At 34.2% G+C, this 13,717-nt stretch overlaps 1 protein-coding gene and 1 pseudogene across 1 annotated transcript; one reads left to right on the forward strand and one right to left on the reverse strand.

The window, feature by feature from the left end:
• The first annotated feature begins 2,121 nt into the window (after positions 1-2,121).
• Positions 2,122-2,706, forward strand: LOC113776761. Its single transcript, XM_027321823.1, has one exon. The coding sequence runs from the start codon at positions 2,122-2,124 to the stop codon at positions 2,704-2,706; it is 585 nt and encodes a 194-aa protein (XP_027177624.1).
• A 9,777-nt stretch (positions 2,707-12,483) lies between these two features.
• The window catches only part of LOC113776763, a 4,228-nt pseudogene continuing 2,994 nt past the window's right edge, over positions 12,484-13,717 (reverse strand).

The raw sequence follows: 13,717 nt of genomic DNA on the forward strand, positions 1-13,717 counted from the left end.
TGAGAATTCACTTAGTTTTCACGAAATACGGATGCATAATTACTAGAAAATATAGTGACTAGGGCAATAAATGAAGGGGCAATTTTAGAAACCTCCGCTAACGTTTTGTTGAACATCACTCAGCGTCTTAGATTTTTAAAATCTCACATGCTTCCTTTGAATTGACATTTCTTGTAACATTTTACCCCCTAAAGAGGAAATGCAAGAAAAATAAAAACTTTGGTTTACCCTTATGTCATCCTACTTATGAAGTTTATAATAAGAATAAAAAATAAAATGAGGTTATAAAAAGTAATAAGATGAAAATATGAGCGGTTACAAATGCAATAACAAGTAATCTTATAGATATATAATAATTATTATCTAATATAATGTATAACGTTTAAAAAAAAAAGGATATTCCTAAATATATATTTGATGCTCATCAGATCATTTTTTGATTATTTTTTAAATTTGGAATTATTTATAAAGTTTTTTCCTATAAGTAGGATTTATATTACAAACTACACATATGAAGAGACTATTTTAGTTTTTATTTTAGTTTTTAGTGCAACTTAAACTAAATCATGTATTAAATCATATTTTCTAAAAAAATTTCTCGACTTTCGTATAATTGTTCACGAAATTTTTTAATGTGTCAATTGCTCACCAAAATCCTTCTATGTGGTTGACTTTGACTAGATTTAATTTACTCACATTCTTTATTGTCACACCATGACTTTGATATATAAAAATATGGACCATTATTAGATAGCAATTTATTTTTTTTAAATCTACATTTTTTGATTTAAAAATTTTGTTTTGTTTTTTGGTTAAAAAGCTATTAAGAGCAAGGGTAATATTATCAATTTGTGACTTTTGATAGGAATATTTAGTCTTCTCAAATTGACAGGGGAAGTAAGTGAAATTTTAAAAAATATTAAAAGAGTTGAGTGATATTATAAAAAACTTCAAGAGAGGTTTCTGAAATTATCTCATGAAAGAAGTGTAAGTAATAGTTACCTTTGATTGAAATATTGGAATTGCCCCAGCGAATTGTGGGCCAGGTTGTTGAGAAGCATACATAATCAGCTGGGAAATGCGACACATTCAGCATATAATAAATCCTTGGAATCAATTACGAATTAATTTTCTAAGCTGCAATGACATTTTAACTATTCCATATAATATGTTCAAAAGGAAAAAAAAAAAGAAAAGAAAAAGATAGGATTCCTGATACCTGCAAAAGCTTTCGAGGTGATTGTTTCTCTTTTGTACTTTCTTTTGTTCCACTAGATTACAAGTGGTTTGCTAGTTGCTAGTTACTGGCGCGATTGCCGAATGGTGCTGGAAATTTCGTTATCTTGAAAAATTGGTGCTTTGAATTGTGCTTAATTTTGAAATTCAATGACATCAAATCATTGTGGCACCAGCAGAAGTCCAAATTTTCATTCACCCACAGAGGTCACCATCACACCATGAGGTAGAAAGAAAAGAATTGAGCAATTCTTGCCTCAATCAATCTGATCGTTCCTGAGGTACTAAGGATAATAGCAAGATAGCAAGGAAGGACAATCAAACAATTGAACAAGTTCCAATTATCTGGGGACATGTGTCGTGTACCACAGTAACTAATAGGACAGAAAGTAGCAGCAGCCCATGAAAATGTGTTTTTGTCTATTTGTCAAATTCTTTGGATCGAATGTTCCAGTTGCAAGTCAAGTGATCAATCCACTAAACTTTACCGTCCAAGAATTTCAACTCAATCTTCATCCACTAGTCGTTCATAGCCTTTCAAGAATCAATATACATAGCCTTTCAAGAATCTGAAGAGCTTATGTTTAATTAATCTTTCACAGAATCACATGTAGATTCGCTTCATGCATATAATAATACAACAAATTTGATAATGCTTATGGCAACTAAATCTTATTGGCCTGTGGAAACATTTCTCTATTATTCCATCGAAAGGTTATAGTATATCACTTTCCCTTGTTCACCCTACTGTCCAGATCAAGAAAGTCCATGCATGATGCAACTATAAATAGCCCACCAAAACATTGCTTCTCCTCATCGAAGCTTTAATCCTCAATTTTTGTCTCTTGTTGTCTTTGTCCCTCACACATACTACACACACTGATGATGGATGCTTCTTTTCAATGTTCCTCTAGCCTTAAATGCGAGTTAAGCATCATAAGAGCTAAAAATATTGAGTTCAAGTCTTCAGGACACTTGTTTGTGAGATGCTATCTTTCAGCAGGAAACAACACAAGAGTCCAACTCAATACCAAAGAAATCTCATCCAAATCTGATTTGTTTTGGGATGAATTTTTTTCACTGCAGTGCCAAGGAACTGAAGATGCCATCAACTCCTTGAGGCAAGGGAACGTTGTCTTCGAGTTGAGATGGAGAAGCACTAAACCAATTCTTGGAAGACTTACCGGTGGATCAAAAATCTTGGGAAGAGCTGAAATTCCCTGGAAAAATGTTTTTGAATCACCAAACATGGAAATTGAGACATGGGTTCGGATGAATTCAAAGAATCCATGCTTGCATCAAGATGTCAAGCCCCCCTCAGTGCAGGTCAAGGTGAAAGTTGGAGTTCCAGAGATGACTAACGAAAGGAGGTGGGATCATTCATGTGGTTGCAACGACAGTAGATGTCAATCTCTTGATTATGTTGATTATGACTACTTTGCACTTGGATTTGCTCTAGAGGCCTTGTAGATTAACGGCTGTAAGGCACTAAGGTGCTTAATTAATTTTAGATTAGCTTAATGGATTAGTTCTACGTAGTCATTCATAATACTAATATGTGCACTTACTTAGCACAGGAGTTTTGCTGACAATTGTATGTTTTCAGTAGGCAGCTTTTGTAAGTCGTTTTGAAGAAATTGTGAATCCAACTTTTCTTCAATTGTTCTAGTCCCTACTTTTTTTTTCCTTTTCCATTTTTTCCCCTTCTAAATTATTATTTCCGATTGGTATATCTACTAACGTGGAAGTTCATAATTGTCCCCATAATACAAGCCAAACTAAAGAAGGGTCAGAGACCTGAGAAGTGTTTATAGTTGGAGAACTCGTAATACAGTTCCATTTTGTTTGGTAGAAAATGAAAAAAAAATTACATATTAGCTGGAGGCACTTTTAGTAATTAAATTACATGAAAAACAGCAAAAAAAAAAAAGACTCGCAATAACTATTTTGTTTCAAATTCTCGACAACTAGATCAGTAGTACTCTGGAGATGTAGGCTCAACAACCAGCAAGAGGATAAGTGAATCAAACTTGGCTGCAAAAAAAAAATAAAAATAAATAAAGGATTCATTGCAGTACAATATAGTAGTAGTTAATTAAAAGTTTTTTCCTGATTTAATGGGAAGTATTAGTACTCTTATTTGATATGAAGGAAAGAGTTTCTAAGCTGAATGAACACAGCATTTACAAAAATTAACAAAAGGGAAAACCTACGTATTAACATATACTTGAATTTTTTGAGCTAAAATATACTTAAATTGTACGTGGTGGGATTCCTTTAATCTCAGGCTTATATATAGTTCAGATAAGCATTATATTGGGCACAGTTGAAATGCTTAACGTATAAAACTGATTCTTTTTCTGGATGAGGATCTCTCCACCGGGCATTGTTTTCAAGACTTGCATGTTCAATTTGTCCTATTTTATAAGTTCTCTCGCTATCACTGATGAGCACTCTGAAAATTATTTCCTGCCAACTTGTTCATCACTTTAAAAGACAAACTATAGAACTATATATATTCTAGTGTACAAATGGGGGTACATATATAAAGATTAAAAAAGGAAACTTTACAGTTTCCTGTAGGTGTTTAGCTGTAAAGCCAAATCTTAGTGAAGTAGTTTGTTGGGATTCTTTGTCGTAGATATGCACTGATCTATATTCCAATAAGTTCCTTTTTGGCCCGACTGTCTCAAATCTTAATACTAGGTTCGGAGGCACTAGTTTGTTGGTCCGTTTGGACAGTATATTTTGAGAAAAAAAATTACAAATATCATCTTACTTGTATCATAAACACAATTTTTCAACTATCTTTTAATTTTACATACATCATATCATAAAAAAAACTATAATATTATTTTAAGTAATTTTTTAAAATAATATCACATCACAAAAAGTACTACTATTATTTTGCCTTTCCGTGATTTTATGTGGTGCAACAGCAAATTCCAGTATCACAAGAAACCTCTATGTGGTGCTACTATTATTTTGCTTTAGAGGGATTGTTTGAATTGCTATTTTTTTAGTTAAGTGAAGCAAAGGAAAGAAACAAGATTCTTTCAAAATTGGAAATCGACCCCAAAAATTTATTCTATGGCAATGTTTATTTTGCCTAGTCTCCCATACAAAGCCAAAACTAGTCATTGTGAATTTTCGGTGACGTGAACTCATCCAAACTAATCCTGTTGATAGATTATATTAATCACTTTGAAGTACTGAAGATTTTCCGGCTTCACTTATGCAGTTCTAGCAAAGAATCTTGTTTCTTTCCTTTGCTTCACTTATTTTGATTTTGCTCGATACCTGCGCAGTTGGTGAGTTCCATCAGTAACACTACATCAAACTTTTAATGTTGTTTCATACTCTTATCAACATGTATTTCAAAAAATTGTAGGTTTGAAAATGATACATGTGCTCGAAAGTTAGTTACATGGTTGAGGTCAAGTAATTTTACAACATCACAAGCATTGTTGATAGCAAATTTAAAGAGAATATGGATATCCGAATATACAATCATGCGTATGGTAAACTTACTCTATTTAATTTAATTACTGCACAAATTTTTTAAATTTATAATTATAACCTATACCTTCTTTCATTCTTATTAGGTTAAATATTTTCGAATACTTGCTTACATTCAGAGTATTAACATAGAAAACATGTTCTATGAGCTATGCAAAAATTGTGGATAACTATGTGAATGTCGTTTTTCAAAAACAGTGTGTATGCATTGTAATGACGTGGTCGACACTGTTGTTAGGTAATTAATTTCATGTACCTTTAATTTCAACAAATTTGGGCAATATAGATAGACACTAGAAAGGATTTTTCTAATTGAGTGCACTTGGGCACTCCTTAAAACACTTCAATTACACCTAAGATATTACATGCATTATACACACTAACATTTGTTATACTCTCTCGAATTAGCTTCACTTTTCATAAAAAAAAGAATTAGCACTTAACATTTTTGCACGAGTGCTTTAGAGGGATTGTTTGAATTGTTATTTTTTTAGTTAAAAATTTCATGTTCTTTTTTTTGTGTGAATATTTGTTTTTACATATTTTTTAATTATTTTTTTCCCACAAAATTACTGCATAAAAATAATTTTTTAAAAAAAAAGGCTCCTTAAAAAATTGCAATCCTAACAGCTACGTGTCTAATCAGAAAATGATACATCCAATCTTATAGCCGTTGTGCCAGTGCTACTATGAAATTAGGGTATCACTTGCAAATTAATCCTTTACTGGATTGGGGGTCCAACCTTTCCACTACAGTCATAGCCCTGAAAGAGCAAATTCCGTAATTTCTCATAATCGTTATTCTCATTAATTGTAACCATTTTTGACATGACATATATATATATATTACGTCAAGGTCATAAAGAGAGAGTTGCTTTATTTTGTTGTAGTTTGTTTTGTTTTTGTTTATTTTACTAGTAATAATAATAATGGCAAAATCCACATTATATAAGGTAAATATATTGTAATGGTTAAATTATTGAAATTTGTACATTAAAAAAAATTGGAGGTTAGGTGTAATCAATTATTAATACAAGTGCCTAGTATAAAAATCAGTATTAAAGTAATGTTTAATAAACTATAAACAGAGTGATTTACAATAGATAAACACTTTTGAGTGGTTAAATCAATTACTTGTAAGTTCTAGTTTCTAAATAATCTTAGGCCCCGTTTGGAACCTGAGTTTTTTAGAAGTTTGTCTAAAACTTTACTGTAGTGCACTGTAGAAGTTTTTGGAAAAATTTTTTAAAATCAAAAACTTTTTTTTCCTTTTCTTTCTTTTTCCTTTTCATTTTCTTTTTCTTTCTTTCCTTTTCTTTTCTTTCCTCTCTTCTTTTTCTTCTTCTTCCTTCCCCCTCCCCCTTCCCCCTTTACCTCTGCCTCCCCAGCAGCCATGGTCCTACAAATTTTTTTTTCTTTTATTTTTTTTTTCTCTTTTTTTTCTCTTTCTTTCTTTCTTTTTTCTTTTCTTTCCTCTCTTCTTCTTCTTCTTCCTTCCCCCTCCCTCTTCCCTCCCCCGCCACCTATGCCTCGTTGAAGAACCAGCAGCCTGCACACCCAAATTTTTTTTTCTTTTTCTCTTCCCCTCTTCTCCCTCTCTGCTCTACTCTCCCCCTCTACTTCCTTTCACCCTCCACCTTCCCTCCCGAAGCCAGAGAACCAGCAGCCGAAGTTTTTTCAATTTTTTTTTTTTTGCTTTTTCTCTCCCCTCTTCTCCATCTCCCTCCCCCTTTTGCCCAATCTGGTCGCGTGACCAGATCGCAGCTAGTCGCGCGACCGGATCGCAGTTAGGGGGAAAGGGGACAGTGGCCAGGGAGGGGAGAGGGAGAAGAGGGGGAGAGGGTAGAGAAGGAGAGAGGGAGAAAGGAAGGAAAAAAAAAAGGGAACGCCGATGCCGGAATAGATGGCCGGCGCCGCAAGCGGCGGCGGAGATAGTGGCCGGCGATGAAGGTGTGGTGGATCAGGGTGGGGGAGAAAGAAGAAGAAAAGAAGAAGTTTTTTGTGTATTAGATATTTTGAAGTGTGTAGGTTAAAAAATTTGTTAAGTTTTTTTGGGTTCCTGTAACTAAAGTTGTTAAAAAACTAATAGTTAAAAAATTTGGTCAAAAAACTCGGTTCCAAATAGGCCCTTACATTTGCTTTAGACTAATGAATCAGGAAAACAAAACAAATGGCCTCCTAAAGAGGCAGAGAAAGAAAGAAACAAAGCAAGACACATGTACCAAGTCGGCAGCACTCGAAAATGTAGCGGACAACATTACACAAGAGCGGACAATAAATACTAGCTTGAGGTACCTGAGAAAGCATATAAGAGAACCCAACTTTTCGATGGCAGACAAAATCTCTGATTTTGGGGGGTTTACGGGCAAGGCACTACCTTTTCTTGACGATGAAGTGTGAGAAACGCCATCTTCCTCAGGTATAATTTTTCCAAGCTTTGATGAATCATGGTTCTTTTTCTTCTTTCTTCTTTTTTTGGGATTTTCTTTCAAGACCGCTGGGGATTCATTTTTTCTTTTAGTAGTAATAGATTCTTTTTATCTTTTAGTAGTAATATATATCGCTGTACTGAATATATACTTCTTCGTCTTTCAGCTTGGCCTGGCCACTTTGGGATTAGGAGCAGAAATATTCGTCGTGTATTGGGAAAACAGGCGAGTAACAGCCCTGGTTGCTCTCCTAGTGGCTTTGGCAGGATGCGCTTGGTCGATCTTTAGCCATCGTCTACTGGCTAGAAGTGAAGGAGTTGAGTTTAGACGACGGTGCAAATGCATCCCGCTAGGGTATGCTGAGGAAGGTTCTGTGTGGGGTGATGCTCTCGGGATATTGGGGATAGCTTTCTGGAGTATTCATACTTGTCTTGCTTTCGTGGATTTCATAACAAAACAAACAGAACATGGGTTTGAAAAGTCAGTGTTATATCCACTAATGTTTTCTGCCGTAGAGTTTGGGCATGGATTGTTCTTGATTTTTGGGTGGGGTAGAAAATACTACTTCAGGTGCTCCCTCAGGGGGATAAGCGGATAGTCCAGACTAAGTAGGTATGACCGCGCTACGGGCGGTGGATCAATGCAATTATGCCCTGTCTTGTATTGGTCATTGAGGGTTGGTGTGATGTTAGAGTAAAAAGAAACATGTAAACTGTATAGGTTGTTGAGTTTAGATTAGGATAAATATGTAATTATAAGAATGAGAGTTGAGTGCGGAAGTGAAATAGGCTAAAATCATATAACGAAAAGTAAAAGCAAGAAAGGAGTAAATGTAGGAGAGTGATGTATATGATAGCTGAAAATGTTAGAATGGAATTATATGGAATTATATGAAACTGTATATGGAATTATATCTAAAGTTTTATTTATAAAGTAGAAGGTGATGATTTGATAAATTGGATATGAAATGGTGGATAATGGTAAAATATATTGTGGAAAATTTTTTGCTTTTGAAATGCATGGTATCCTATTACAATGTAAAATATTTTGGTAAAATAAATGACAGTTATATATGAAGTAGGTGAACTATTATTAAGATGGATAAGAAGGTAAATGTTTATTAAAAGGAAATTGTTATTGGATGTAAAGTTTAATTTGTAATTGATTTTTATCTTTTTGTAGTATTTTTAGCTATGAAATCATGTTTATTGATCAATCACAGAGTATTAACAAATAAGGATAATATAGTTCATGAATAATGTTACAGATACAAAAAGTTAATGACTAATTATAATAATAAATTGGCTAATTATAATAATGGATATGAAATACAGGGTACCAAGGGAAAATTTTTTCATCCCCATTGCTGTTAAATATTAAAACAATAAAGACGGTCTTTGATTCTGGAATGAAAATAAGGGCGTCATTGTGCTGGAGTTGATGTTGAAGAATGAAAGCTTTCCAATTTTTTTTTGAGCCGCTTGCCTTTGATTCCAATTTCTGTTATGTTATCTTTAGTTTTGAGAGCTATAAGTGGAGTTTTTGTTCGTTGAGAAAGTAGTCAACAAATCGTGGGATTTTCTGATACAAAAAGTAAAAGTTAGTGAGCTAAGTTGAAGGAAATGAGTTAGGTAGGGAATAATTTAAGGAAAATATAATAAGGATTCTTTACCAATGTATACGGGTCGGCTGAGTGAAAGTTTTGATAGAAGCATACTGAAGTGGATAAATCTTGCAAAAAATGAGGTTGAAGTGAAGATGTCACTATTTCTTCATGAATTGGCGGATCAGCATGAACTGCACATAAGAAATATTTTTGTTGGAATAAATAATGTAAGATTGGAACATTACTATGAAATAGAAAGGATAAAGATGTATTATGAATGTATACAATTTTGCTGAAGATGAAGGTTGGTTAGAGGGACTGTCCAACTGAGATTAACTTCTTGTTGCAATTCACAAAAATTAATAACATCAAAAAATAAATTCCCAATATGTCGAAGCAATAGTATGTGATGTTCATTAGTAATATTTTGTTCACAATATTTATCCCATCTTGCTCCAAACGGGTCAGCATTTACTGTAATATTCCATTGTTTTGTTCCATGCATGAAGGTAATTGTGTGACGGCCATGTTGAGAAAGTAATGATTTGAATAGAGGAGGTAAAACCTGCATATGATATTAGGATAACAATATTTTAGATGAAATGTAAATTAGAGAAAAATTTGGAACGTATGCTGTTGAACAAAAAGGAATGTACCTGGCCTCTATTTTTGCATCAGATGAGAAAGCAACATCTTTGTGAAATAGTATTTGCCATTTTGAAGAAAAATCAGGTATGGATTTGTTGTAGTTGGTAGTAAGGTTTAAAATTGAAGTGAAAGATGAAAGTTTAGAAATGATAAAAGATTTTCAATCTGAAGGAGTTATGAATGTATGGTAGGAGTAGAGTTAGGAAGTCTCGGATAGAAAAGATAGGTATATATAGAGAACTAGGAGGAGGGCACCGCATGATGCGCGGTGGAATAGATAGTACGTATGCCCATTTAGTCTTTGTTAAGTAGAAGTATTATAGAGGTCGAATAAATAGCATATTGTGATTGTGTCATATATCTTCACTTATTGAAATACATAAAAAATTTAGAAAGAAGAAAGAAACAGTATATCATCGATTTGTGAAAAGCATAACTTCATTAATGAGTGGTAGTCTACAAAAGTAACATCTAAATGTGGAACGTGTGATATCAGGGGTACATAATTTCTATTCCAGCAGCCCCAAAAATTGATACAGCAAATAAGTGCGAGATTGAGGAAGGAAGAGTAGAATATGCCCATCTTTAAGACTATGATCAGCAACAAAGTCATAATCTCAGCATCATAAAAGTTGTAAAAGTACTATATCTATGCTTATACCTTAGATCAACATCACTGTTATTCAAGTCCAGGGAAAAAAATACTACACCAAAGAAGGGTAACCAAGATAAAAGGTTTTGAGGTAATAGAGCGAAAGAAAACCAGATTTTTGGGAAAAAAAAGGAAAGTCATGGACAATAGTAGTGAACATGTCACCACATGTTTTCTTTGGAGTTTTTCTTTGGAGCAAAACTTCTATGTACACAAAGGGAAAAAACAGAACAAAATCCAAAATAACTGTAAAAAAAGAAACACAAAGCTTCCAACAGAAAAATAACATTCAGCGGTTGGGCACAATTCCTGCATCAAGCAGAGGGAAAAGATTTAGGCCAATGGAAAAAAATTCACAAACCAACATTAAACTGAAGCAACCAATAAGACCAGATTTGTGATTAAAAGGTTTTGAGGTAATAGAGTGCAAGAAACTTAGATTTTTTGGAAACCAGGGGGAGGGGGGGAGTTGTATAGAACTATAGTAAACTTGTATCACTGTATGTTATCTTAGGGATTTGACCACAATGTGTAAAAGGCATGGAAACAAGATACTATCAGAAAAATTTCCAAGGATTTTAGAGGAAGAAAATATGGCAATAATCTTGAGTTGTATCAGAAATCTGTGGATAGCCGTAGTAAACTCGTATAACCATAGTAAATGAAAACTTTTAGTCATCTTTGTGTATCATAAATGTGCATATTAAAGTTCACCATTCATTAGTATATGGTAATAGTATATGTTAATCCATCCTAATTTAAGCACTGGTACCATTTGCTGCTCAAGGGTTTTAGTAAAAATAATATTGAAGCCTCCATCCAAATCACCATCACATAATCTTCCATCTTCTTCATCTACTTCTATCTCCATGATCATTGCTTTCACCTATTCAATATAAGAATTAAAGGAAAAAAGTTCTTAGTGAACATGATGCTATCTGAAGCACACAAAATGGTACGTGAGGAACAAAATCCACAGAAGGCATCACAAAAAGAAAAAATAATGAAAAGAAATAAAAGATAGATAGTGTGATGCTTCAGTAATTCGCCAAGTATATGTACAAAGAAAAAACAAAAGGAAAAAAAAAAGCTAACCCCATGACACACTAAAAGTAACTATTTTCCCATCAAATTAGTGCATTCACAAGTAAATACCTAGCTAAAACCAGTGCACCACAGGCAATTACTTGGTGCGTAACCAAACAAATTCAACACCACACAACTACAGAAGTCATAAAATTACTGCAGTCAATCATCAAAAACCCTTTGGGAAAAATGTTTAAAAAAGGCTACAAACAAACCATCAACATGGACAGTAATGAAAACAAGCCCAAAAAAAGGACAAGGATCAACCAAAAAAGAGTAGAGAAAAGTTGAAAGACACCTGAGATTTTGGATAGAAGGTTTTCTCGCTCCCCTAAATTTGTACTTCTTTCCTTTGAAAAGTTCCTTAATTAATAAATCACTCATCTGGGATGTAACTAACTAGAGTGAGATCTTGCATCCAAACAGTAGGAAGAACAGTGATGGTAGTGAGCAAAGCAAATAGGTGTTTTGAAATTAATTCAAGTCCTCCCAAGCTTAAATGTGCATTAGGAAATAGAGATGATAAGGTGTCACTCTCCAGAATGATATATTCAACACAACAAGCCTGCAGGCCAAAACATGGAATCTTTAGTAGCAGCATGATTTATAAATCATACTAAAAGAGTAGGAAATGCAGCATGCTGTCACAAAAAAAAACCACCAAACGAGCAAACCAACGGGCCAAAGATATGCATACAGGTAGCAAAACCAATGGGAAGGGCAAACACCAATGCCCAGAAGCATAAGCACTCAACAACTTTACAGATCAAAAAATAAAAAACACAGAAGAAATAAAGACGAACACCTCTAGATAAATACAGTATCAAAACACAAACAGAACGAAAGATGAACTACTATGCATGTAAACTACTCTCTAAGAGATTTTTCCTTAAGAGATTTGTTGTAATTACCCATAGAACTACTATGCATGTACGGGACCTGAAGATTCAGTGAGAAAGAAAATTATGTTTTAACATTCGTTTCAGTTTTCAAGGATAGTGACCTACAGTATTGAACACAAAGGTAATGGTTACTTGGTCTAGCCATCAAACATCTTGGAATTATCTTAAATTTCAACTCTTGATCTTATTATCTTATTTTACAAAACAAAAAATATTTTTTAAATTTACTGTGGTATATATAGTTGTAGTTTGAGGCAATATGTACCACAACTTAACTTTCATCCATTTATCAATTCCTTTTGCTTTTCAGAGAAAATCTAAAGATTCGAGTGGAGCCTCATAATGTTTCTTACTGTGCATTTAATCTCCTGACCTGTAAAAGCATGGAGGCCTTGGCACATGGCACTACATTGCTGACGGATGAAACTTTAGTCCCATCAATTTGCCGAAAGAAGAGTTCACAAGAATAATAACATCATCAATGCCATCACTGTCAAGCATAGACCATCCCTTATCTGTAAAACCATTTACAGCCTCATTGAAATCCCTAGAGAAAAAATAAAGTAAATTTTAGATTCATAAAAAATTAGAAGCCATCAGAACGTAATGTCAATAACTCAGAAACCTACTTGCTCAATCATTGGCTGAGTGCTCATAATGCTGCAGGTCTTCTTCCCCATCCTGTGACAGTAGGCTAAGAAACTTCATGTGAGATCTGTCTTAATTGGTGTAAAGCCTGCAAGATATTACAGTGTCAAATTAGAGAACAAAATGGTATATTCATCTCTTTTTAGATACTTTAGTACATTCACAAATACATTCCAAAAACTGAGATTGATATCTGAAACCAATACAATGGCATGACTGGCACAAAGGAGAGAACTGCATAGAATCTAAATATCATACCGCCATTGTTGTCTTCTGAGCAAGCAATGTTGACAGTTCATATAGTGGGCGGGTCACTTCAGGCACACTCCATGGCCGTTGGCAAGCAATACGGTTATTATAGCATGGGTAGCAAACTCTATGATGAAACCTGTATGTTAAGCGGAATACCTCTAAGTCTATGTGGTCAACTATATGGATTATGGAGCCATCTCCTTCACAAGGTCTGATCAAGTATCCGCTTGGCAGTATTTCAGCTCTTACAAAATGCTGAACAGGTGGCATACTGGGACCATTTGGAGTGTTGTGCAGCGATCTTTCACAGACCTAATATTTTTCAAGAATTTAATAAATCAACCTAAAGCAACTAAGATGAGCTCATTTTGCATTCCACTAGTTTACTATGAGGTACATACAACGAGACTGCCATCTTCCATCACAGGCATATAGTGTAATAGCCAAAAGTCATGAGCTAGTGCCACAGTAGTAGGGGCATAGAGCTGAACAAGGAAATCAGAACTACATTGTCAAACAACTTTGCTTAACAGTGGATGACAACCACAGAATTCAGCATACGTAAAACTTTGACCTGCATATAAAGAAGTTCAATGGTTCCACCGTTTCCAGTAGATATCGCATTAAGGACATCCAAAGCTTGGCAAGCACGAAATCATTAGGGCCGATCTTTTAAGATTTCAGCAACCTGCATACACATGAATAATTGGTACAATCTGTTATTCATGAGCAGTGGCCC

This window comes from Coffea eugenioides, chromosome 7 (assembly GCF_003713205.1).
Source record: "Coffea eugenioides isolate CCC68of chromosome 7, Ceug_1.0, whole genome shotgun sequence".
NCBI lineage: Eukaryota > Viridiplantae > Streptophyta > Magnoliopsida > Gentianales > Rubiaceae > Coffea > Coffea eugenioides.

Bases quoted from the DNA above. Each gene is read 5' to 3' on its own strand.
- LOC113776761 (XM_027321823.1), top strand. From the start codon at position 2,122: ATGGATGCTTCTTTTCAATGTTCCTCTAGCCTTAAATGCGAGTTAAGC.